Below are 25,185 nucleotides of genomic sequence, written 5' to 3'. Positions count from 1 at the left end.
GCCTAGTTTCTACATTTGTTTTCTGCTTTTTGAAAGGTGTCTGTTTCCTTTGAATCACGCTGCTGTGCTGCTGTTTAGCCACCTGGGGTGTAATTTGTAGTTATTTTTTTAATTTATTGTTGGTACATATTTACTCTGAGTTTCTAATGCGGTGTCTTTAAACAGATCCCACTGTTGCACGGCAGTTCAAGAAGAACTTGGGCAGCCATCACAGCAGAAGGCCTTCCTGCTGGGCTCCATACACAGCTCAGAAAGTTGAATTAAGGGGTTTAGACTAATTTTTAGAGTAACAGAATGCACATTTCTGTGAAAGCTCAAGGTCAGATTTGTATTTCTGTTCCCCATTTGGAAGCTACTCTGCTCAGCCTCCCCTTCCCTGTAACTTTATATTGCTGTAAATACAATCCTTCGGTCATGCAAAAGCTGTATTTTTAGCAAGCTCTGCTTGGCTCCTACCTAGGGGAGTGCAACTGCGAAGTTCAGGCCAGCCCCACAGCCCCCGCCACATCCCCCCTCCAGCAGGATGTCCACTCCCGTTGGATGACACACTCAGAAACGCCAATGCTACTGTTGGATAAAAACCTGAACTGCTTCACTTCTGAGAGCTTTCTCAGAGCACTTTGACAAAGCAAGCTCCCTCTGAGATTTTCTCACCATTCTGCTCATACAGTTGCTTTCTTTCAGCCGCCCTGAAAGCTGTGGTGCTCCATCCCTGGAGGTGCTCAAGGCCAGGTTGGATGGGGCCCTGGGCAGCCTGAGTTTGGGGGAGGCAGCCCTGCCCACAGCTGGGGTTGGAAATATATGGTCTTTGAGGTCCCTTCAACCCAAGCCACGATTCTATGATGAAAGTCCCTGAGAATCAGGCATCACCCCAGTCTTCCTTGGAAAATGTTGTGATTCTCTGGGACTTGTGGGGTATGATCCTGTGCAGCCTTCACAATGCCAAAAGAGGCACAAAGACCCAGTCTCCGGTGGAAGGAGACAGGCAATGCAAGCAATGCTGTGAGTGAAAATGGGAAAGAATATGTAACTAGTTTCCCAAAACCTGGGCAACTGTTCCCAGCCTTTGCCCATCTGCTGAGGGGATTTATATTTTGGAAGAGGAGTGGTGATACAGAGACTCCCTTCAGTGACATCTGGAGTGATGGAGTTCCATCATCATTCCAGTGTCTTTTCCCTCCTTTTCCTCAGCAGTACCTGGATTGTAGGCAAGTCCTTGCTTTGTTTGGCTAGTAGAGGTAGTACAAACATTTAACATTTCTTTGTCTCCAGCTTCAGGAGGTTGGAAAAAATGAGTCAATGTTTACAGCGGCTTTAGCCAGAGCAGAGCAAAAATCCAAAGGTGAACCTCTCTTGAGTTTTTCATATACCAAGAACATGAAGAGAGGGAAGTCTTTTCATCACTGTGAAAAGTCTGATTATTCATAATGGCTTGATTATTATTATTATTATTATTTTCAGAAGAAGAAGAAAAGCTCACTATTTTAAGACATCACTAGAGGAATGAAATTGACAAGCCTCTATCCAACTGAATGTTTAAATTTTGAAAGGAAAAAGAAGTACAGCATGACTGACATGGTCCTTTTAAAACACATAATATGCTGAACTTAACATGACATTTCCGTAGGTGTTAATCTAAAAAGCTACTTTACATGTAACATAGCAGATGAACTATGTAAGGCAAGGTTGTATCTGTATGTATTGTTGCTCTATAGTAGTACTATAGGACTGAGAAACCTGACAAACTTGTTACTTAAATTCCCAAGAGAAGAGGTTGGGGTATTCCTGCTCTTTCAAACACTGAACAAGTTTGCTTTAGACTAAATTTATATCCATTGTGTTAGAAAGAATAGAGCTTGGTGTTAAAAAGCTGCAAATCCCAGCCAGTTCGTCCCTGAAGAAGTGAGGTACTCTTGGAGAGGTGCTACACAGGGACCTGGTGGAGGTGGTGGAGGTGAAGGAGGTGCAGCTCTGGCTCTCACCAGCGCTCATTTGTCTCTTCCTGCTGAGGCAACATTTGTTGTCTTCTTCCTAGTAAAATTAGGAGAGGGCTGGGGTCACATAACCAGCCCCTGACCCAGCTTGGTAGTAGGAAGAGGTGAGAAACAGTAGTGGGATTTTCACGGCCCTTAGAGCAGGATCAAGGAGTGCTGGTAGCAGTGGGGACTCCTTTATAGGACAAGCAGCGTCCTTCAGCTCCAACTGGAGATCTGCTGAGAAAGAAGAGCTTCCTCTCATTGCTCTAAAGAGCACAGATTTAAAATGCAGAGCAGAACTATTCCAGAAACACAGTTTCTATCTGTAGTGAGAAAATTGGATTATTCTTGCTGCTCCTTCCCTTCTGGTGGTCCTCCAATTTCTCCTTTTTTTTTTTTTAGGAGGATTTGTCTCCATGTAAGATATATGAACCAAAGCTCTAAGGGCTGACATTTTGTCACACCTGCTGGAGATAACTGAGGCGAGTGGGTCTCCCAGCATCAGTGGCCACCCTTGCATGGATAATCTCCAGCAGCCAGCCTCCACTCCTCCAGGAGCCATGTGCAATCATGAGGCTTCAGGTCTCCTAAAAGCACAGACCTTGCAGATCCTCTACCCATTTCCATGCTAGTCTTACTGCAGCATATCTAGTGTACTATGTACCACATAAACCCACATTCCTGTCCAACACTGAAGTGAAGAATGACACAATCACAGAATTCTAAGAGCAGCTTATTCTCATCCTGTTCTTGCTACCTTCTTTCTGTTTGATTATTCTTATTAAGTGTCCCATCTTTCTGTCTGTTTTTCTTCTGTTTTATTTTTCTGGACTTCTGGGTCAGCCTCACCCTTCCCTGTGGGTCTCTTTTTGGCTGTTCAAGCCTTCCTTGATGACAGTGGCTAAGAACAAGCCAGACACCCTTTGGCTGAGTTCATCTCCTTGCAGAGGAGAGCAGATGATTTGGCCATTTTCTCTAACCAGTAAGGAAGAAAAGGGTACCTCCATCTCTACATCCCCACAGTGTGCTTTCCATGAGCAGCTGTTTTCATTTCATTTTTCTTTCCCTGAAATTCATGTTTACTTGTTCTGAATTTCAAGATGCCTACCCAGGCTCCTTTTAGCAGAGAGTTAGAGTAATATAGGATACAGTGGCAACTAGATATACCTATTAATCAAATTAATGCATCTTGCTAAACCAATTCAGAAAGCCTTGGTGCCGGTTGTTGTGATTTCAAGTGTCTCATGACATTCAAGAACTTTGTTATGGCTTTTCTCTCCAGATTCATGTGATAATGGAAGAAGCTGAGGTTTCACTTAGGAGGAATTAGCAATAAAGTATCTGGAGCACCTGGCTGTAGAGAGTGATTGGCAGATGAGACCCAAGAGCACCCTAAAGTCTCAGATAATCAGAAGGCAAATGAAAAGCACCTACAATGAACATCGTTTGGCTGAGCTTGCTGGAAAGGCCCTCACTCAAAATGTGTTTGTCTGGCTGCTCCAGCAAAAAGGAGCTGTTGAGCACCAATACCAGATTCTTGAAAATGCCACAATGCTTTCTGGATAGCACCTTGTGGGAAGCCCAGAGGGGAGTAGGGAGTAAAGTGATGATCACTTGCTGCCACCCTGAGAAATGAGAGTATTAAAGTATGCCACTAGATGAAACATGGCAGAAAATACAGTTTTATGAACCAAGACTCTCTTGACATAAAAGCTTAAAAAAATGCAGGATATTATATAGCAAGAGAGACACCTAATAAACACATGGACATAAAGACCACAGAGATATAGGAAGCATTCAGACTGCACATAGGATTGGTAGAGGACCAAGGCAGTTTCTCTTCTTGTTGCAGAAACCAGCAGGGCTGGAACGCTCTACGCTGTTAGCAGGAACAGTTTGCAAAGGCTTGCACAAAGCCGCTGTCAGAAATAACTCAAATGCAGAGAGGAAAAAATTACTCGAGAGTTCTTTTGGGGAGGATTAGGTTTAAAATAATTGCCATTTATAAATTAATTTCACATCCTTTTGGATTGTGGCCTACTCGCATTTCAAGGCCTGACTGAAGCTGGCAGACAGGGTGGGCACTGATTCCAGGGTCTGACTGCCAAGAGAAAAGAAAATATTAAAGTAAAAAATTGGCAGTGAAAAAAGAAGGCCAGAGAAATACAGGGAAATAAGATTTAGTTTAGGAAAATTATTACTTTCTGAGCCATGGACTGATTCTATGCCTGGCATATTAGTCATGGTCTTACATAGGCTTGGCCTTTGTAATCTATGTCTGAAGAGAAACTGCTGATCAGCGCAGCTTCTGCTGCTTTTGTATTTTTAAATCCACGATCCAGATATTTTTAATCACATTTGAAAAAAAATAATCATATCAAAGCCTACTGAAGGAAGTGGGGACACCCTTCTCAACTTCAACAACTTTTAATCAAGTTGTATGAAAGTAGACCCTGCGTGCCATAAAACTCCTGCTGACATTTTGCCACCTGGGTCCAGCAGCAGAGTAAGGCCATGGCTCCTCCTTTCTTCCCACATGGCATTTTAGGATCACAGGATGTCAGGGTCCACTCAAAGCCCATATGACACCATAGGTCCTTTTGCCTGGTGCTGGCTCAGACCTGAGTCACGAGCTGACAGTGAAGACCTTTCCGCAGACCCATCGTTTGCAAATGATTTCTCCTGTGGCATGGAGGGAAGGGAAATTTAGGTTAGATGTGAAGAAGAGGGTGGTGAGTCACAGCTGCCCAGAGAAGCTGTGGTGCCCCATCCCTGGAGGTGCTCAAGGCCAGGTTGGATGGGGCCCAGGGCAGCCTGAGCCAGTGGGAGGCAGCCCTGCATGGCAGGTGTTGGGGCAGCGTGGGATTTGATGTCCCTTCCAACCCAAACCATTCCATGAGTCTGTGATTCTATTGGACCAGATGAGTTCTTCCCGTTAGGCCTTTTTGGACAATTTTGCTTACAAATGTATGAGCCCTTCAGCACTGAGTGCAAGATGACAACAAGCATCCCAGGGGGTAGCACCTAATTACTAATTAGTGAGTGGTGGTGGAGCAGGAGATTTTCCTTCCCCAGTGAGGGGCTGCCAGCAAGGGAAACTTGCTGGAGGGGAAGGAGCCTGGTGCCAAGGTGCAGCTTTAGGTAAAATCACAGACTGAGAGATCAAAGATGCAGACAGATTCCAGAAAAACTGTTGAAAACAGATTGTTAGGCAGCTTTATGGATCTAGCAAAGGACATGTTTTTCATACTGGAAGAGAGCCATGATGTAGAAATAGACTGAAATCATGAAAGAAGGCTGCAACAGTAGCTTAGGCTGTATATTTAAACATTTTTTTCTGTTGAACCATCTGGACCTCAAGCTAAATTTACCTACATTTTATTTTCAATGTTTCTGCTTCTTGAGAGGTGAAAGGTGTACTTCATGTTTCATGCCAAGAGGAAAAGTAAATGTCCTAGGTCAGATTTTCCCAGTGTCAGAATGGCATGTGTTTTTGGATACCTGACATGCATTGCCTTCACCCCAGGCCCGGTGCTCTGTGTGAACAGAACCCCTCCACAGCCAGCACAAAATTTTGCTTTCCTTTTCCCTTTAACTCTGTACAATCATTACCAATGCAAATGCACTCTCATCTTTTTCTGGTTTTATGCTTGTTACTGGTTTCTTTTTTGAACCATGGCTAGAGGAAGACTGTTTCCATGATGAAAATACTTACAGGGGGATCCAGAACATTTAGCTTCTGACTCAGCTTAGTCAAATATGGTCGGTGACTCCTGCATGCCTGAATACCAGAAGAGAAGTAGCCCCCTTGAACATAGGGAAAGTTTAGTGTGTTTCTCTGACACCTCACAAAGAACTCGTGGGTTGGGGATCAACACAGATTAGATGGTTACCAGTGACATGATGAAAGGCAGTGGGCACAAACCAGAAAGCAGGATGCTCCATCTGAACAGCAGCACTATGCAGGTGATGGAGCACAGGCACAGGCTGCCAGAGGGGTTGTGGAGTCTCCTCTTTGGAGATGTTCAGAAGCCACCTGGACACCCTACCTTTGGTGTGCCTGCTAGAGCAGGGGTTGGACCTGGTTACCTCTAGATGTCTCTTCAAACTTCAGGCATTCTTTGATTCTAGGCAAACCATGTTTTTCTATTCTGCAACTTCTGCAACCTTTCTGCAGAAAACAAGGCACATGTGTCTAATTCTGTGTGAAAACCGAGTCCACCACCTCAAATTGTAGGTACCTGAGTCACTCCTTTGGGACTGACTTCCAATTTCTCCTTTAAAAAGCAAATGAATGAGGAAGCAGGGATAGATGTTCAGATGGTTTCACTGCTAGGGTAAACTAATATCTCAACCTCTGGCCATGTTGTTTCTCTTCTTAAGGTAATTTTCCCATTTTAATGGTTTTGTTCAAATGCTTCCTTCCTGTTTGCTTTAGAGAGAAAAGTATGAAAGTGTCTTCTGGACAGCCACATCTAAGAGTTGTTTTTTTGTTGTTATTTTGGTTTGTTTTTAACCTGTAAACAAGAACACTTATTAGACTCCAATTACTGCCAATTAACTTGGAAAAGACTAAAAGTAAGTATATTGTAGGATTAGAAAAATTAGGTCTCAAGAGACATTGGGTGATCTGTGATGAATGAAGGTAAGGAACTCATCAGGTGGCTCAGTTTGTCTATGATTTTTAGAGCATTAAAAATCTCCACAAATAAAGTCTTAAATGCTTCCATCCATCTCACATTATATATATATCATCTTGATCAGGAAATTGTACTTGGCAATAAAATTCTGCTATCTAGCTAGCTGTGAGCACACTGCCTTCAGAGGTCTTCTCTTTAATGGATGGCACGGAAAACTCTTCCAAGGCCAAAATACATGAAGAAGATTTATTAATCCTGTAGTCTCTGTCTCTCATGATAATGTTTATAATCCATAAGCCTTACATCACATCTAACATCCCAAGTAACAAATGCATCTCTGGGAGACGAACAATAAATCCTATGTGCACTCTGTTCCCAACTCCTTCATCAACGTGAGGAAGCCCCGGAATTGGTGCAGCTCCATTCAGCTACTCTGGTTCCTTCTTCTTCTTACACTGCTTGGGGATGACCCTGCCCAATCCTTCTTGGGCAGCCTTCCTTCAAAACCATCAGTATTTGTCACTGTATTTGCAGTCGGGGTAGCGGTAGGCAAAACGTGAATCACAAGACTGCAGAGGCTTCAGGAGATGTGCCAGCTTTGCCATTGCCTCATTGACATCCTGGTCATCAGTGAGGCCCTCTACGCAGTGCTGTAGGAAGCTGTCTATTTTCTCCTGTACAGGTGGCAGGAATTTCCCCTTCAGGAGCTTAGGTAAAAGCTCTTGACACACCAAGACAAGGCTCTGCTTCTCTCTGATGGAGTTACAGGACACAAATGCAGACTGGCAGTCCACGGTCAAACAGCTAAATATATCCTTATAGTCCTGTTGGCCATCCATCGGTTGGCTCCCTGATAAAGATAATTAAAACAGTTGTTAGGAAGATGGGAGCAAATTGCTGCACAATCACGTATGTCTATACCTCTGAATTAATATAGGGTTACTCATCTCTAAAGCACAGAGTCTTTCACCTCAAAATACACTGTGCAATCTGTGTATGGGTTTTTTCCTACTGAAATACACATTTCTTGCTGAACAACAGGGCTCTACTGAACTGCCCTGCAAAGGAAACGGACAGACGTCTGTTGGGTCAAAGTGGGGTGGAAGAAATGGGAAGAACCCGAGCAATAACCTAGAACATGGAGTTCCTACAGAAACCACCACAAACAGTTAAACCCGTATTCTTTCCATGTTACCCAAAATCATTAAATCGCAAAAACAGCTCATCTAGCTGGAGTTAAGACAACCATAATATCTGCTGGGACAAGAAAAAAAACACTGAGTGGAAAATCCTCTGACAACTCTTTCTGAATATTTGAGATACATTCAGCTGAATGTTTAAGTTGAGCAAAGGTCTTCTGAAAAACTGAACACTCGAAATGAAATTGTTAAATAATAATATTCTTTGAAATATTCCTTGTCTAGCTCTACTTCCAGTAGTAGACCAGTCTAACCTGTGGAAAGTGAATAGCAATGCTTCATTTTAAGCAAGACTGACAAAAGAGGAATTTTGTTATCACTGTATTAATACTATCACTGTAAATACACCTTAAAAGACCCAATGCTTTACTTGAAACAAATGAACCTATGAAGAATCTCTTTGCAAATACTGACATTTGTATGATATATGTTTTACAAAAGAGAAGTAATGTAGTGAGTGCATAATGGAGAGCGCACTGAATGCTGCTGCCCATTACAGAGAGGAAGATGTAGGACTGAGACCCACATGCAGAGCATCATCAGTCCCCTCTCCACTGAAGGCATAAGCAAAATGCCTGTTCCTTTCCCTGCCTGGAGGGACTGCCTCTTACTGCTGGTAAATCTCTCCTTGAACCTTCTATTGTTTAAGCTTAGCAAGTGATGTTTGGTTGATCAAAAAATAAATAAAATAAATCAGCAGAAGGGCTGAACATAATAGGTGAATAATTTGTTTTGCCCTGTTGTGCCAAGCCCCCCTTTGACAGACGCATGGGCCCAGAGCCTGCTGAGTACCTTCCTCCTTGTCGATGATGCCCAGCGTGCTGCCATCCCGGATGAACAGATGCCCGTTGCTGAACACGCCAAAGGTGCCAACGTCCACACGGGTGAAGTAGAAGAAATAGTTGAGGTCGTTGTTGCCCATGGAGCGGAGGACGGCGAGGAGCTGGAGGGCCAGGTCAGCTGCCACCTCAGGGGCTGCCCTGAAGAAGTCGCTCAGAGGCCGGGTGCTGGCGCTGACCACCAGCCGCCCACAGGAGCCCAGATACCGTGGGAAGGGCCACCCTTCCACATCAGGGAAGATCTGCCAGGAGAGGGGAGAGCAGCGCTGACACCCGACCCTGCTCACTGTGCTCTCTGCCCATGAGCCCACCTCCCTCCAGGTGACTTCAAATGCCCCAGCAGCAAGAGTGCACTGCTCCATACTACGTTTATCTTTTCTTCTGGCAGCTAAGGAAGAAGAGTCTGATATTTCAAGATCTGTTCCATGAAGGAGACTAATTGGAATGCGTAAGACAATAATAGATTTAAAATTCATTAAATTTTTAGATGCAGAAAAGCTAATTTTAGGTTTCTCTGTGGGGTTTTGGATGGCTCCCTCATGAGAACGACAGAGCTGAAGTCACAGCTTGAAGGTGAGGTGGAGCTAGAGTAATTTCAACTGATTTCTAAGACCTGTGTGGCCATTTTGTAAGATGAGACTTTGCAGGCTCCCAGACGGACATGCTGGATATTTGCTGCACTGGGGACATCTGAATGGAGCTTACAACTGTCGTGCTGGCAGTGAAGCTGCCCCAGGCCTTTATGTCCCGGGGTGGAAATTGCTCAACTGCTCCACTGCACATTGTTCCCTCTCCCTGGGTAGAGGAGCACAGTGGCTTGAGGCAGGTGGAAGAGGTTGCATCATTATCTGAAAGGGATGCAAGAAATAGCAGTGACAGCTAGAGGAGAGATTGTGGTGAGGATATTCCCTTGGAGACACCTACAAGGGAAGAGAGGAGATCATGTGCCAGGAGAGGACCAGAGAAGCTCTCTACCTTCAAACTCAGAGCTCAGTTGTATGGTTTGGCTGAATCCAACCAAACACCTCTGCAGAGCTGCCCTCTGCTATGGAGCCAGCAACCAGAGGCATGCAAACAGTGACAGCCACAGCACACTGAGCCTAGGAAATCTGTGCCCTGTGAATTCATGTTCCACCAGAATGCTGCATCTTGACTTCACATGCTAATGCATGATCTCTGGTTTTTATAAATATTCTGGATTTTATAAACAAACTGTGATTTTGAGTAATATATTATCAATTGCAAACATGACAGTGAAACATCGGAGATGCGTAAAACCCCGTCTTTCACATTGCACTATTGTAATAACCCATCTGGCTCTGATTTATTTCAGGGGTTGGGCATTTGTATCTCTCAGCAACTTTACAGTCTGATGCAAGAAGCCTGCAGGAGGCTTCAATCACCCAGCCCCATAGAAGAAACATGCGCCATGAATTTTGGGGAGCTTGCAAAGAGCAGCAAGGACTAGGGCACAACTCATGCTTGCAAGAGGCTGCAGGGTGATGTTTCCAGCCAGGGCAGACGGTACCTACCTGTAAGAGGATAGGGTGTGAATTCACTGACAGTGTGTACAGGAGGCGCAGCTTGTCCTGCTCCGTGAGGTGGTCCATGTAGATGCTGCCAGCATCTGGCACTTCAGCGTAGCGCCTCACAATCCGGTCCAGAAGACGCTGGGATGGGCAGCGCAGCAAGGGGCTGGACAGACCCTGGTGTAGGGACAAAACGTGAGAAGAATGTTAATCTTCCATCCGTGAGATACCACAGATTTTGAAAATGGCACCCAGTCTTCATGGCACAGCCATGGTCTCCACCAACTCCATTTCCTTCCTTGCCGAGCTCTGCGCTCCTGCCTCCAGCCTTGGCAGCACCACTAGCCTGTGGCTGCCTCTCCTTTGCTCTGCCAGTGAGTCACATCCTTCTTCAAACAATGTTTTCAGAGTGCTTCCTTGCTTGCTTAGCCTACAAACGGCATTCTTGGAAATACTTTTCCTTAAGGTCAGTAAACATGCTTTAAAACTGTAAATAAACTTTGTACATGGGTACCAGCACAATACATATTATTTCTCTGAAAAACTTATGCATTAGCTATCAGAAACAGATTGGAATAACCTGGGCATATTTTCTAGTAGATGCCAGCAATGAGTAAAGAAGTGTTGGGCTAATGGCTTCAGCGTCACTGTATTTCACCTTTTAATTTGGGGGCATGAAGGTGTAAAATTGTAATAAGTGGCCTACGGCTGGGATAAATGGCATATACATTTATACCTGTGTTGTAGAAAAAGACCTTTTTTTTTTAAAGTCAGTGTTCAGTTACGAAGGAAGGGTGATGTGGGCAGGGCTGCTGATAGCAGTGCAAAAATGCTGCCCAGCCTTTCCTCTGTTGGAGTTAGGCTTTTGCTAAGTCTTTTTCTTGAATCATTGCCATCATTACCAAATGATTCAAGTAGCCAAATTTATCTTTCGTGTTTACTTTCTAATTTGGTGGCTGTGAGATACTCTTCAGAGGACAGGGCACTTGTGTTCACATTTGCTGCCTGCTGTTCTTCATGCTGGGAGCAAAAATTTGACTCAGGTTCTCCCCAAGTCATTTGGTAGCTCTGAGGTAGATCTCTCACAGCCTTTCCTGCACAAATTGTTAGTTACTGGATTGAGTGCACTCTCAGTAACTTTGCAGATGACACTAAGTTGGGAGGAGTTGATTTGCCAGAAGGGAGAAAGGCACTATAGAGGGACCTGGATAGACTGGATCGATCGATGGGCCAAGATTAACTATATGAGTTTCAATAGGGCCAAGTGTTGGGTTCTGCATTTTGGTCACAACAACCCCAGGCAACCCTACAGGCTTTGGGAGGAGTGGCTGGAAAGCTGCCTGATGGAAAGAGACCTCGGTGTACTGATGGACAGCCGGCTGAATATGAACCAGCAGCATGCCCAGGTGGCCAAGAAGGCCAATGGCATCCTGGCTTGTATCAGGAATGGTGTGGTGAGCAGGACTAGAAAAGTCATCCTGCCTCTGTATTCAGCACTGGTGAGGCTCCACCATGAGTATTGTGTTCAGTTTTGGGCACCTCAGTATAGAAAGGACATGGAGGTGCTGGAGCAGGTCCAAAGAATGGCAACAAGGCTTTCAGGGTTTTTATGACTAACACAGTGACTGACACCTGATGGAACTCGATTATTTCCCTTTTCAGTTGACACAGAGCTGGTGAGTGGGGTTTCAGCTTGGAGCCATGTAGGCACAGGGGAGTGCATGAAGAGAACTCAGCCTTAGCTGCCAGCCCTAGCACCTCCCATTGAGCCAAACAAAATTCCAGATGCTCATCCACTGGTGCTGCCACATATATATCAACTACTGGTGCAGTTTCCTACAGTTTAATGACAACCCTGGTCCACAAAAATTGGGTGGTGGGGACTTTTGGATTTGGCAGAGCTACACGAATGTAGGAAGTTTGGCATCTGCATTGGTGCTTCAGCAGAGCAGGGTTCTTGTTTCCAGCAGAATGATGGAACATACCTACAGCCATAGCTGTAAAACTGTCAGACAAAAACTGCCAATGGAAGAAAAATTTGAAGCATGTACACTTGAAGACATTGAAGAAAGTGATTTATCTCAGAGTATCTCCTGTCCTTTGCAGTGTCTTATCACCCTAGAGAATAAGACTTGACAGGCAGCCTGACATCTTGTTTGTGATTGACAATGGAAATCTTCTTATTTACTTTGATTACATTCCTACATTTTTGTACTGAGTACTTCCTACAATGCCTACCTACACTCAACTGTGATATCTATTCCCTACTGCATAACATGTGATCTGTGTTAAACTCCCATGTATGCATATGTATGCACATCTCATGTCGGTGTACCCAGAATCCATCAGACAGGATGAAAAGATGACCTCTGGAAGACATATTTTCTTCACTTTGTTTTCTATTCAGCCAGTCCGAGAGAGAGCAACACAGCCTAGGAGCACTGCTCAGTGCTGCTCCATGCACTGCTGCCTGGATACAGCTTCACCAAACCAAGCTTGGGATGGGACCCAGCAGAAGACTCCTGATGTAGGTGATGAAGCATATGCAGCTCCTGGCCACTTGAAGCCAAGCGTTTTGTTCACCTCCAAAAGCAGAACCTGAGACTGCCTTATGAAGCTGTGGAACTCATCTCCTCTGTATCACCACTGCATGTTTTCACATCACTGCATGTTTTACCCTTGCATGTTTTCCAGGCCGTGCTTTGTAGCCAGGGTTATAACTTTTCCTGCAGGAAACCTATACTGAAACTGGCCCACATTTTTGTTGTTATTCCCCTCCAACACAGTGAACCAGCAATCTGGTTTGTAGTGACAAGCTTCTGGGCCAAGGTGCAGGCAAAGCAGTGTGCAGTGGTGCTGCTGCATGGGTTACAAAAGCCAGGATAGGCAACAGCACAGAGCCTGAGATGAGCTTCACTCCCAGCAGAATTTTAGTAGTGAAGGCTTTGCTGCCTCTGATAACGATTTTCATTGTGATGGCTGAAATAATCAATGTGGCAGCTCTGCTGGTAGCTGGGGCAGGCAGGGCAGGCAGCGTAAAGTGGAAAAGCTTCACTTCACGGTCTGTCATCCTGATTTGAGGATGTGGAGGGTTGCTGTGATTGCCTGTTACAAAAGACAAAATTAGTTCAGCCCAATAGCTTGTCTCAGTGCCAATACTGCAGTGAGGGGAGAGCAGGAATCCTTGGGTGACCATAGGATCATGAAATAGGCTGGGAATTGCATTGGACACCAGCAGTGCACTCACTATTAGCACTTCCAAAAATTCCAGAAAAGTAGTGCTACAGGAAAGAATTCACAGTGGCTTACTGTATCCCAACAAAACCCCTCTGATGGCTTATGCTAGCCTGCATTTTCTGAGGTGCTCCTGTGGCTGTGGGCAAGTCGGACCAAGTGAGACCAATGTGCTCTTCTGCATAGGTTGGGAAAACTGGGATTGTTCAGAATGGAGATGAGGAAGCTCAGGGGAGACCTTATCGCTCTTTACAATAACCTGAAAGAGGTTGTGGCAAGGTGGGGGTCAGCCTTTTTTCCGAGGTAACAGAGATAGGATGAGAGATAATGGCTTCAAATTGCACCAGGCGAGGTTCAGGTTGAATATTAGAAAAGGTTTCTTCTCAGAAAGAGCGGTGAGGCAGTGGCACAGGCTGCCCAGGGAGGTGGTGGAGTCACCGTTCCTGGAGGTGTTCAAGAGCCGTGTGGATGTGGCACTGAGGGACATGGGCAGTGCTGGGGGTGGGTTGATGGTTGGACTAGTTGTTCTGAAAGATCTTTTCTAACCTTAATGATTCTATTCTATAATTCTATAGCCCAGTCTACATGCTGTTAAAACAGATGTACATACTAATGTCAATTCCTCCACTTGATCTATAGAGTGAAAGAACCATGAAAACAGGAGTGGCACAGTCCTGAGGCCAACATGTATTAATTCAGGTCTTGCAGCCTGTTAAGACCTCTCTTCACTTAAAAATCTGCTGGGACTGCTGAGATGTTCCATGGAGCTTGTCCTTAGACACATCCTCCTTGGCTGGCCCTGAGGTTCACTTCAAAGGTTCAAAGAATCATAGAATCTTCAGAGTAGGAAGGGACCCTTAAAAGTCATCTAGTCCAGCTCCACTGTAATGAACAGGGACATGCATAGTTAGATCAGGTTGCCCAGACACAGCCTCACTTTGGAAGTCTCCAGGAATGGGGCATTCACCACAACTCTGGGCAGCCTGTTCCAGTGCTTCACCACCCTAACTGTAAAATACTTTTTCCTTATATCTAACATAAATCTATCATCTTTAAGCTTGTCTAGGTCCCTCTGGAGCTCATCTTGTCCCTGTGATGTGTCAACTGCACTCCACAGCTTGGTATTATCAGCGAACTTGCCAAGGGTGCACTTGACCCCATTGTCAATGTCACTGATGAAGATATTAAAGAGTATTAGTCCCAGCACTGACCCCTGTGGGTTACCACTGGTCACTGATTTTCATCCAGATATGGAGCCATCGACCACTGCTCTCTGGACTCAATCCTGCAGCCAGTTCTTAGTTCATCAAACAGTCCACCCATTAAATCCATATTCATATCCATATCCATATCATAAATCCAATATGGAGAGAAGGATGTTGTGGGGTAACATGTCAAAGGCCTTACTGAAGTAAAGGCAGATGACTTCAGTTGCTCTTCCCTTGTCCACTGATGTAATGCTACCATCATAAAAGGCTACTTGGTTGGCCAAACAGGAACTGCCCTTGATGAAGCAATGCTGGTTTTCCTATATCACCTCCCAGTTCCATTCGCCGTAGCACAGCTTCCGGGACAATCTTTCCTAGGACAGAAGTGAGACTGACAGGTCGGTAGTTCCCAGGCATCCTTTTTGCCCTTCTTAAAAATGGCTGTGATGTTGCCTTTTTTTCCAGCCAGCTCAGCTGGCGGCTCATTTTCAGGAGATACGGATCCATGAAATAGAAAATGTAAAGTAATGTGTCTGTAGCACACAGCAAAGCTGAGCAGTGTGGCAGTGTGCAGACTGGAGGAAGCTGTTGCCTTTTAGGAAAACAAACAAACAAGTCCCTTTCTCTTCCATCGTGAAAGGGAGAATGATGCTCTCAGGATGAAAGAAAAGAAAGGAGAAGAACTGGAATTATCCTTCCTCACCTAACAGGAGCTCATTCCAGAGCGCACATAGCCCCTACCCTGTGCCAACCGTTATAAAAATGCTTTGCTGTTGTTTAAAAGGGGAAAGTGTTTTTGGGGAGGGTGGTTTTGCTCTCAGAAGCCGCTCAGCTACTGTTTTACAGAATTACAGAATAACAGTGGTTGGAAGAGACCTCTGGAGATCATCAAGTCCAACCTTCTGCTAAAGCAGGTTTCGTATAGCAGGTTGCACAGGCAAGTATCCAGGTGGATCCTAAATATCTCCAGAGAAGGAGACTCCACAACCTCTGGGCAGCCAGTTCCTGTGCTCTGTCACTCACACTGATGAAGTTTTTCCTCATATCTGTAAGGAGCTTCCTGTGTTCCAGTTTATGTCCCTTACCCTTTGTCCTGTTGCTTCACACCACTGAAAAGAGCCCAGGCACCAATGAAAAGAGTTCACCATCAGCCTACAGAAGAAGCCAGGAGCCCCACTCTTGCCCTTCCCGAGTAAAATCAAGAGGCCATGCCTGGCCCACCTGCAGCACAGGGCAGTCCAGGCCTCCTCTTTGTGCCTCAGGTAGGAATAGAGCCTGCGCAGGCTCCCGTGCATCCTCATGGGCTGACCTAGTTTCACGGTGGAGCACTGACCTGCACCAGGTCGGGCGTGAGGCGCTTGGCCCTCAGCCACTTCTGGAAGCGATGGGTGCGGCGCAGGGCCTGCTCTAGGCTGCATGTTTTGGTCTTCAGCAGGGAGGTGCAGATGCGCTGGTCAGCCCGGTCATGCTGGTACTTGGTGGTCAGGCGGGTGATGTCAACCATCCTCCAGCTTTGGGTATCATCGGTGTAGTTGCCCAAGTAGCTGAGCAGGTAGCTGGGGGGCAGCTTTAAATGAGAAGAAAGCCAGGTGTCAAACCTGCCAAACCAAAACGAGAGCCCCAGGGAGAGCGGGTTAACAGACCTCGCCAATGCCCACCGCGCCAGTGCAACCACCGCTTTGCCCTCAGGCACCATGGGGAACTGCGGAAATCTCACAGAGAGGTCTGGGGGATTTTGGGGAGAGTCCCCATTAGGACCCCTGGGGCACCTCTTCCAATGTGGGGCCAATGTGGGTTAGAGCGTGGTCTCATGTGCACTCAGTGAGAAGACCGGGTGGAAATATGCTCGGACAAAATGTCCTCGTTCATTCCTCACTTAAAAATATTCCTTGTTATGGGGGTGCCTTGAGGGGGAGAGGAGAGATAAATGCTAAAATTTGGGCCACATGGAGAGTAAAAAAGAAGGGAGAAGTCTCAGGGTTTCAGTTAAGAGGGAATTTTTGACGTTTTGAGATTTCCTAAGCTGCAAAGGGAAACTGGCCAAAAAAGGAATAATCAACACTTTCAAATACTCTGCAGAACAAAAACTTATGAAAATAAATGTGTTTGGAATTAACAGGATGACCTTTCTCTCTAAGGTGGTGGCATGGACTCGGCACCGAGCTTGCCAGAGTTCAAGTGTCTAGACGATTGTCTCAGATATTTGTTCTGATTTTTGGGTGGTCCTGTGTGGAGCCTGGAGTTCTATTGGATAATGCTCATGGGGCCCTTCCAATGCAGGCTATTCTATGATTCTATGATTTACCTGGTGTTAATGCATGATAGACAGGTGTAATTTTTTTTCATTAATCATGGAATCATAGAATAACAAATGATAGAATGGCTTGGGTGAAAAGAACCAGAAAGATCATCTAGTTCCACCTCCCTGTCATAAGCACGGTTGCCAACAACTAAATCAGACACTAGATCAGGTTGCCCAGAGTCCCACCCAATCTGGCCTTGAACTAATGCTGAAATAAAGATCATGTAAGATAGCATGATCAGCAGGTGAGGGGGGGGTGATTCTGCCTGTCTGCTCTCGTAGGACCCCACCTGGAGTATTGTGTCCAGTTTTGGAGCCTGCAAAACAAGAAGAACGTCAAGCTGTTGGAGCAGGTTCAGAGGAGGGCCATGAAGATGATTAGAGGGCTGGAGCACTTCCCCTGTGAGGACAGACTGAGAGAGCTGTGTTCTTCAGCCTGGAGAAGATAAGACTGAGAGGAGACCTCATCGTGGCCTGCCCGTATCTGAAGGGAGCCTACAGGAAAGCTGGGATTTTTTTAAAAGGGCAGGTAGTGGTAGGATGAGGGGAAGTGCTTTTAAACTGGAAGAGCCTACATTTAGACAAGATATTAGGAAGAAATTATTTACTGTGATGGTGGTGAGACATTGGAACAGGTTGCCTAGTGAGACTGTGGATGTCCCCTGCCTGGAAGCACTCAAGGCCAGGCTGGATGAGGCTTTAAGCAACCTGGTCTAGTGGGAGGTGCCCCTCCCTATAGCAGGAGGTTGGAATTAAGTGATCTTAAAGGTCCGTTCCAACACAAGCCATTTTATGATTCTATGATTCTGTGATTTTGTTTGAAGTTTTCAATGCCATTGATAAATCTCTAGGAAAAAAAAAGTTTAATATAATGACTAAGTGCTTTCCTCAGCTACAAAGTCTTCTCTGGGGCTCACACAGTTTTCCTGGCCATGTCACAGCTCTGGGCAGCCACCTTCCTTCCACCCCTTGGGCTGAGGCCAGTGAAGGAGGCTCAGATGAGGGTGCCTGGCTGCCTGGAGCTGTCCCCATGACCAGGAACTCTCTTGCTATAAGGGGAGATGTAGGATATGGGATGGAAACTCAGTGCCAGGGTCATCACGTGCCTCTGACACAGGGTTTTAGCAGCCAGTATGCAAGACCAGGATGCAAGACTACAGAAGTTTTGGGGGATCTTGGCAGGATGAGGAGGGGACGCTTTGTGCCAGACGCATGGCACTGCTGTGGCCATGAGCACTGTGCACCAAAATTCTCCCCCTGCACAGGCCTCAGAGGGGAGTGTTTGGCCAACCAGTTAAGCTGTGATGATGCTTTTTCGGGCTGCCCCCACAGCCCTGCCTGAGTCGTGCTTTCTGTAAGCTCACTGGCAAGATGCGAGAGCTCAGCTGAATCCCAGCCTTCAGCATGGCCAGCAGCTGAACTGGCTGCCCCTGGGGTCTCCTAATTATACATTGCCAGAGTGCATAAGAAAGCATTTCTTAATTTAATCTCACTATAAATTAAAGCTGATGATAGCTCAGAACTGAAACAGGAGAGGCAAGGGGTGCCCTTCAGGAGCAGCTAGCTGCCGGTAAATGAAAAGGCACTAATGAGGCCGAGGGTTGAAGCTAATTTTTCTTTTTGACTTCCAGTTGGGAACTCCACACTGAGAAATGTTGAGGGGGTTCATTATCTTTCATCCCCACTAAATTTACCCTTCAAGGATCAGTGTGTGCAGCCTCTTTCTGCTTCTAAGAGCTGATGGCTTCTCGTGCCAGGGGTGCTCTCGGACACAGGAATGGACCGGCTCCTTCTGCAGCCAGCAGCTGGCCCCATGCCGAGGTCAGGGCATTTTGGTCTTTGGGGCGTTTTGCCCAGTACGAAATCAGAGCTTCCCTGTGATCCAAGTATCTGACCTAAAATGAACTCCCCCCTCCTGTTTTTTTAAAAAAAATTTTTTGGCTGGTTGTGAGATTGGACCAAAGAGCAGAAAGTGATTGCCGTGCCTTGCTGTGATTTGCTTTGCGTCACGACCCCTCCCAGCGCCTAATCTGTAAGGCAGGCACAGCATGCCAGGCACGTAAAGGAAAGAGATGGCTACAGGCTGGGACTTTCTTTCCTTCTCTCTCTCTCTCTCTCTATCTCTCTCTTTTTTTTTTTAATGAAGCATAAACATGCCTTGTGACTTGGCTCGTGCCCATCTCAGGGGAGCTCATGTCAGGCAGGCACCAGTGCAGAGCCACCTCCTGCAGTCATCAGAGCCAGGATGCATGACGCAGCACAGAGCCCAGCTCTGGGCATACAGCACTGGGAGAGCTGTTTCCCCAAGGCTGCCAGGGGGTCCCAGTTGGGGTCATGGCCACTCTGTGCTTGGCATCGTTTCCAGGCAGCCCAATGCTGTCCTGGCACGCATGCTGGATGCCTATGAGATGCGTCACTGTGTTGTGCCACAGCAGTAAGTCAGCCTCGTGCAGGGCCTGAGCAGTTACTCAGGGCCAGATTGGGTTTAGAGAAAATGGTTGGTGAGATCTGCATGAAGAGCTGATTTGCCAGCTGTGAGGTTTGGATCAGCCCAGAATTGAACAAGGGAGGAAATCAAACTTGCTTTTCTTTATACTGTATGAAACCAAGTCTTTTGTTTCAGCCAAAATAATTTTGCTTGTCTTTGGAGTACTGAATATTTAAAATATGTATATTAAATAAGTATTAAAAAAATAAGAAAGAAAATAAGAAAGAAAAAAATTAAAAACAAACAAACAACAACAACCAAACATTCCAACTTTTTCAAACTTTTCCAGTAGTTCTGGCCAAAACTAGTTACCAGCATTGACACAAAGCTGCAAGGAGTATCACAGACTCACAGAATGGCTTGGTTTGGAAGGGAGCTCAAAGCCCACACTGCCCCAACACCTGCCATAGGCAGGGCTGCCCCCCATCAGCTCAGGCTGCCCTGGGCCCCATCCAATCTGGCCTTGAGCACTTCCAAGGATGGGGCACCACAGCTTCTCTGGGCAGCCTCTGCCTTTCCACCATCTGGGTAAAGGATTTCCCTGACACCTAATCTAGATTTTCCTTCTTTTAGTTTAAAAAAGTTCCCCCTTGTCCTATCACTATCTGCCTGTGTAAAAAGTTGATTTCCCTCCTATTTTTAAGCTCTTTTTAAGTACTGGAATGTCACAAAGAGTTCTCCCTGGAGCCTTCTCTTCGCCAGGCTAAACAAGCCCAGTTCTCTTAGCCTGTCTTCATAGGAGAGGTGTTCCAGCCCTCTGAGCATCACACTAATGTATCATTCCCAGTGCAAATTAAGAGAGAAATTCATCTTTGTGAAGACAGGAAAAGGTACATGGGAGTGGATATAGGAGTGCCTCCAAAATTTTCTACTTTTGCCCCATATTCTGACTGCTTTAGGAATCAAGCAAGGGGACACATTTCGTCCCTGCCTCTCTTGGTGTTGCTGGACATTTCTGCATACCCTCACATTGCCTGCAGCATGAGCCAGAGTCAGGAAGCCAGGGGGCACTGGAGCAGAAGGAGCATTGGGCACAGGGTGCTGGCATGGCCACCTCATCCAGAGCATTCTGGCTTTACTGTGCTGCATTTAATGGAGTCACTCCGTAGAAAAAGAGTAGTTTGCCCAATGTTATACTGCTCATATTGCAGCATTAAGAATACAATTTTGCTATAGTCATTCCTTCTCTCCCAGGTTTTTATATCCATAAAAGCAAGTGTATCCGGCTCTATAAAAGAACATTCATCCGGCTCTATAAATCTTATCAGATCCAATAAACCCTTCCTCTGCCAAGTGCTGTCTTTTACTTTCTCCTCAAACTTATCAGCGACATTTTCCTCCTGCCAGCAGATGTGCTCTGCTTTGAGCCTTTGAAGTTGCTTAGGGCAGCCTGACTAAGGCAGTGGACATCCCATCAACCTGGAGGCAATTCTGCACACACACATTCTTGCAGCTGGTGCAAGGTGGTATATTTGTAGTTAACATATCCAACTGTGAGAACACAAAGTGAATCAGCCCTCACCTTTCTCAGCTGCTCATAGCATCATGCTTCCAGTGACACTGAAACACACTGATTTCTCCCTTCCCCCACCTCCCCCTTCCATCACTGTCTTGAGCTCTTTCAGAGACATCCCTGTGCAGAGAGCTGTGCCTTTCACTCCTGCTTTCAAGTTAAGGTTCAGAGCTGAGGTCTGATCAGGTCTGCATGGTTGTAAGAGAAAACAGAAGCAGAGCAGCAGCACATAGACATGTAAAATAATTTAAAATACGAGGTGCTGCAGTGGCAGCCTGGTGATGTTATCTTTCCATTGGCTTCCAATAAAGCATAGGGAAATGCTAACAGGCAGTTTTCAAGTTATTATGAGAAAATGACTGTGCTGAGTTTCTGACCTTATTTCCTCCTTAAAGAACTTCTTGCAAATGGACGTCCCAATGCAGGCGTTGCATTTATCAAGTCCCAGGAAAGTGCGGCCAAAGCTGTAGCTGGGTCTGACGTGGGGCGCAGACGGTGAAGCTGTTGCTGCTGCAGAAGGGTTAGAGCTACGAGCCAAAACCAGGAGCAGCATCAACCAATCTGCAACTCTGGAGCAAAGGCAGCATATCCAGCGCCCCATCTACAGTAGTGGAGAGCTCTGTCTGTTGCACACTGCCCTTCTGCAGTCTCCCAGATCCTCTCCAGTGATCTCAGTCCAACGTGGTGAGCCCCAAAGCATAACCAGGCGACAGACACGCGGCCGCAGCCCCCATCCTGCCAGCTGCTCCCTGGTTCTACCGGTGTGAGGTTTGGGTGGGGGAGATATGGTGCAGGGTGGGGAGAAGGAAACACATGGAGGATGCAGATAACTTGGGTTGCCGTGGTTACCTTTCCTCTCCTTGCGGCAGCTGCTTTGGCCCCGCTGACCCTCCCATCGGCGGGCTGGGAAACAAGGCAGAGGAGTGCTCATCCACACTTTGTGCAGACAAACGGAGGATATCCTGCTGCTGGAGCAAAGGGCAAGTGTGGGACGCTTGCTGATTGGGAAGGAATAATGGTGTGGCAGGAACACATATTTAATCTGAGTCTTGCCCTTCGCACTGTTTCATTCCTGGAGACTTGCAGTGACACATGGATGGACTTCTTGGATGCTCGCTTGGCTTGGTTTCCCCCTCAGAGAAACACCAAAAACTCTGTTTGGTGGTGTTGTCTCTTGGAAATGGTGCTAAAGCAGACTGCAATGCTGTGTCTCCTGCTGTAGGATGTGGGGTGGCCTGAAACTGCCTGAAAAAAGCAGCTCAGCTAACATGCCTGTGATCAAGTCATGCCCCAAACCAGAGCTTTGCAGCAAGGCTTCTGAGTTCCCAAAGGGCACTGGGAATAAGCTAGAGGATGGGTTGGAACTAATGCAAGAGCTTGCCAGAGGTTCCCAATACACTTATAAACCAGAGATCACACCCACAAACTGCTTGCCTTTGGCCAGAGTTGTGAGGGTTACAGAAACTGCTGGCTCTCCAGCCTGGCCTAGAGCAGGACTGAGGCTGGGCACCAGAAGTGCTGGCAGAGGCAACTCTGACCAAAGTACTCTTTCTGCATTCTGGAGGGAAGGCAGCCTCTCCTCCCCTTTGCATGAGCAGGAGGGTGATGATGGCATTTAGGGTTTGTCTGCAAGGGAGCAGCCCAGCAAGGATGATAAGCACTGCAGAGAAGGCAGGGGATGCAGTGCATCCTGCCAGCTGCAGAGGAAAGAGGCTGTGCTGTTCTGTTACACGAGCATCCAACATGCAGCACTACTCTGCACATCCACATTTGGCTGTGTGCTCTGGTGTAAAGCTGTTTGGAATCTGCTGGTGAGAGTGCCCACGCTAGAGCCCAGTGCTCGCATCCAGAAGTTTATCCATTCCTTGGGAGGTGGCTGCTGTCCCTGTGCAGACATCAGCCCTTTGCATTGCTTCCTGCCAGCAGCTCTGCATCACCCGTTGGCTTAGCGCTGCTCCTACCCCGCTGTTCTCTGGATGTTACCAAAATTAAACACTAGCAATCTGTCTTCATCTTCACTACATCATATATAAAGCCCATATCCCTCAGTTTCTCAACATTCTTCAGGCTTCATTTTTTCCCTGATGATTTTAAGAACAGTAACCTGGACTCCTGGCTGCCAGCTCAGTGACCCAAGGAAAAGGGAAGGGCTTCAGCCCTGGCCTTTCCCATAGCAAGCCCCAGGTACTCCAGAGCTCTGACGTGAAAAACACATTGGCAGTGGAGTTTCTGGTTCTATTAATGCTGTCTGGATGGCCAAGATGTTCGTGCACTCTTGATTGATTTAGGAATGCGAATACCAGGTGCTCATATTCCCAAGGAACAGCACATGCAATTGTATTTTCCTGCAGTGCTCCATGCCTGCGTCACCCTAAAATGTTACAAAAGCAGCTTTTTGTTCAAAAATTGGGAACAGGTTAATTGGAACCACATCAGAAGCTTGTTCATGGCATTTGCACTTGCCCCCATGCCCTGATGTCCTTGTTCCACCAAGCATTTCTGTTCAGCCTTGGCTGTCGCTGAGCACAGATGAGTGCGTAGGAAACAGTCTTGAAAACGAAGCTTAGAAATTATACATAGATCTTTGATCTAGTCTATGATGGCAGCCAGAAAATGGTAGTTTGCCATATATTTTGAGAATTGCTATGCTTTTGAAAGAAACCTCTTCCAAGGAGCTTTGTTGCCTCCATCCTAGTGATATGACATGTGGATGTCATTATCACACAGCTGTCTTCTAAATTTTCTGCTTATGCCAGGCAGAAGCAGCAGCTCAGGTTTACAAGGTCACAGTGAGGTTTGATGGAACTCAGCTCTTTGGGAAGGGCAGCCCCAAAGAGCCCACAAGACCTGCACATACCCTTGTAGCAAAATACTTCCATGCAACAACATGCACAAAGCAATGTTGTGCTTGCTGAGTGTAGAATCATAGAATCACTAAGGTTGGGAAGACCACTGAGATCACCAAATCCAACCACCAGCACACCCCCACCATGCCCACTGCCCATGTCCCTCAGTGCCACATCCACATGGCTCTTGAACACCTCCCAGGATGGTGACTCCACCAGCTCCCTGTGCAGCCTGTTCCACTGCCTCAACACTCTTTCAGAGAAGAAACCTATCCTAATATCCAGCCTGAACCTCACCTGGCACGGTATAAGCTCATTACCTCTCATTCTAAACAAGAGAAGCCATCTAGCATGATGCCTCCTGCAGATCTTACGGATCAGCTTAAGCTGTACTCTACTGCAATGGCAGGTATTTGTCAGTGTGTACAAAAAATCTGGTCTGATGAGACTCACACAGCCCTGACCAAACCCACCAATCAAGCTCAGCACCACCTCCTTCCACCTCTATCCCTCTCCCACCTCCACTCAAGTGGACATGGCTTTGCAGATGAGGAATCCTCTTTAACTAATTAATTAACTGATGGATGAGGCCACTCACCGCATCAGAACAGGGCAGGCAGAGAGGAGCAGGATTTGCAGCAGCATCATTGCCCCTCAGTGCATGTCCCCAGCAAGGCTCTCGTTGCTCTTCTCCTCATTTCCCTCACTATTTCCTCACCAGATTTCCTGCTGCAAAAGGGCCCTCTCAGCAAGCACGGGGTTGCTCAGCAACAGAGAACTGCCTGGTGGGATGCAGGATGGCTGTGTTGCTCTGCCAGGCACAGGAAAGAAAAAAATACCGGAAAAACCATACTTTGGCTGGAAGAGGGGAGGCTGCTGCTCTTCCTGAGGTCTGAGGTGGGTTGTGCTGCTCTCAGGGCCTGATAAGCCCTTGGCGTCTGCTCAGAGCAATGCTGCAGGATGAGTGGGAGGTCTTGCAGGGTGTGGTGCAGAAGGACTGCTCTTAAGTGTGATTTTCATTAATCACATCCAAGATAATCGTTAAACTATTGCCGAGCAACCGGCACGGGCTTGGTTCCGAGACACTTATCATTTCCATCCCATTTCAGGCTGGATGTGTGGATTAATAGCTAGAACAGCTTGAGACATTTTCAATTCTTTCAAAATGAAAAATGCATCTTTTTCAACACTACAAAACTCACAATGTTTGGAAGGATGCAATCATTTCCTTTTTCTGTTGTGTTTTTTGTTTTTTTTTTTTAAATTTTTTTCATGATCGTGAAAGAAACATCTGTTTTGGAGTGATCTGCAACACAAAATTTCTGTTCTAGTTGGAGTAGAAATGGACAACTTCTGCTGCATGCTCTTGCTTTCCTTTTTTCTCCTGCTGAAAGAGAAAAGACAGAGGGAG

General features: G+C 46.4%; 1 protein-coding gene across 3 annotated transcripts; it reads right to left on the bottom strand.

The window, feature by feature from the left end:
* Nucleotides 1–750: 750 nt before the first annotated feature.
* Nucleotides 751–21,677, bottom strand: DIPK2B (divergent protein kinase domain 2B). 3 transcript variants are annotated; one of them, XR_006167386.1, is made up of 6 exons: nt 21,306–21,677; nt 15,959–16,223; nt 10,187–10,360; nt 8,608–8,896; nt 5,692–7,466; nt 751–4,658 (listed from the first exon to the last, which is right to left on the bottom strand). XR_006167386.1 is itself a non-coding variant. In XM_042810674.1 (5 exons), the coding sequence occupies exons 1-5, from the start codon at nt 21,527–21,529 to the stop codon at nt 7,126–7,128; spliced, it is 1,293 nt and encodes a 430-aa protein (XP_042666608.1). In that variant the 5' UTR covers nt 21,530–21,677; the 3' UTR covers nt 751–7,125. The 3 variants fall into 3 exon arrangements, 1 of the variants encoding a protein (XP_042666608.1); XR_006167387.1 differs by having other exon boundaries at nt 754–2,031; XM_042810674.1 differs by having other exon boundaries at nt 751–7,466.
* Nucleotides 21,678–25,185: the final 3,508 nt, after the last annotated feature.

Source organism: Centrocercus urophasianus, unplaced genomic scaffold (genome assembly GCF_019232065.1).
Source record: "Centrocercus urophasianus isolate 14NV4802_14NV808 unplaced genomic scaffold, USGS_Curo_1.0 seq_12, whole genome shotgun sequence".
In the NCBI taxonomy this organism is placed as follows: Eukaryota; Metazoa; Chordata; class Aves; order Galliformes; family Phasianidae; genus Centrocercus; species Centrocercus urophasianus.
Note: the sequence above shows the minus strand (reverse complement) of the source record. Positions and strands in the feature narration are given on the sequence as shown.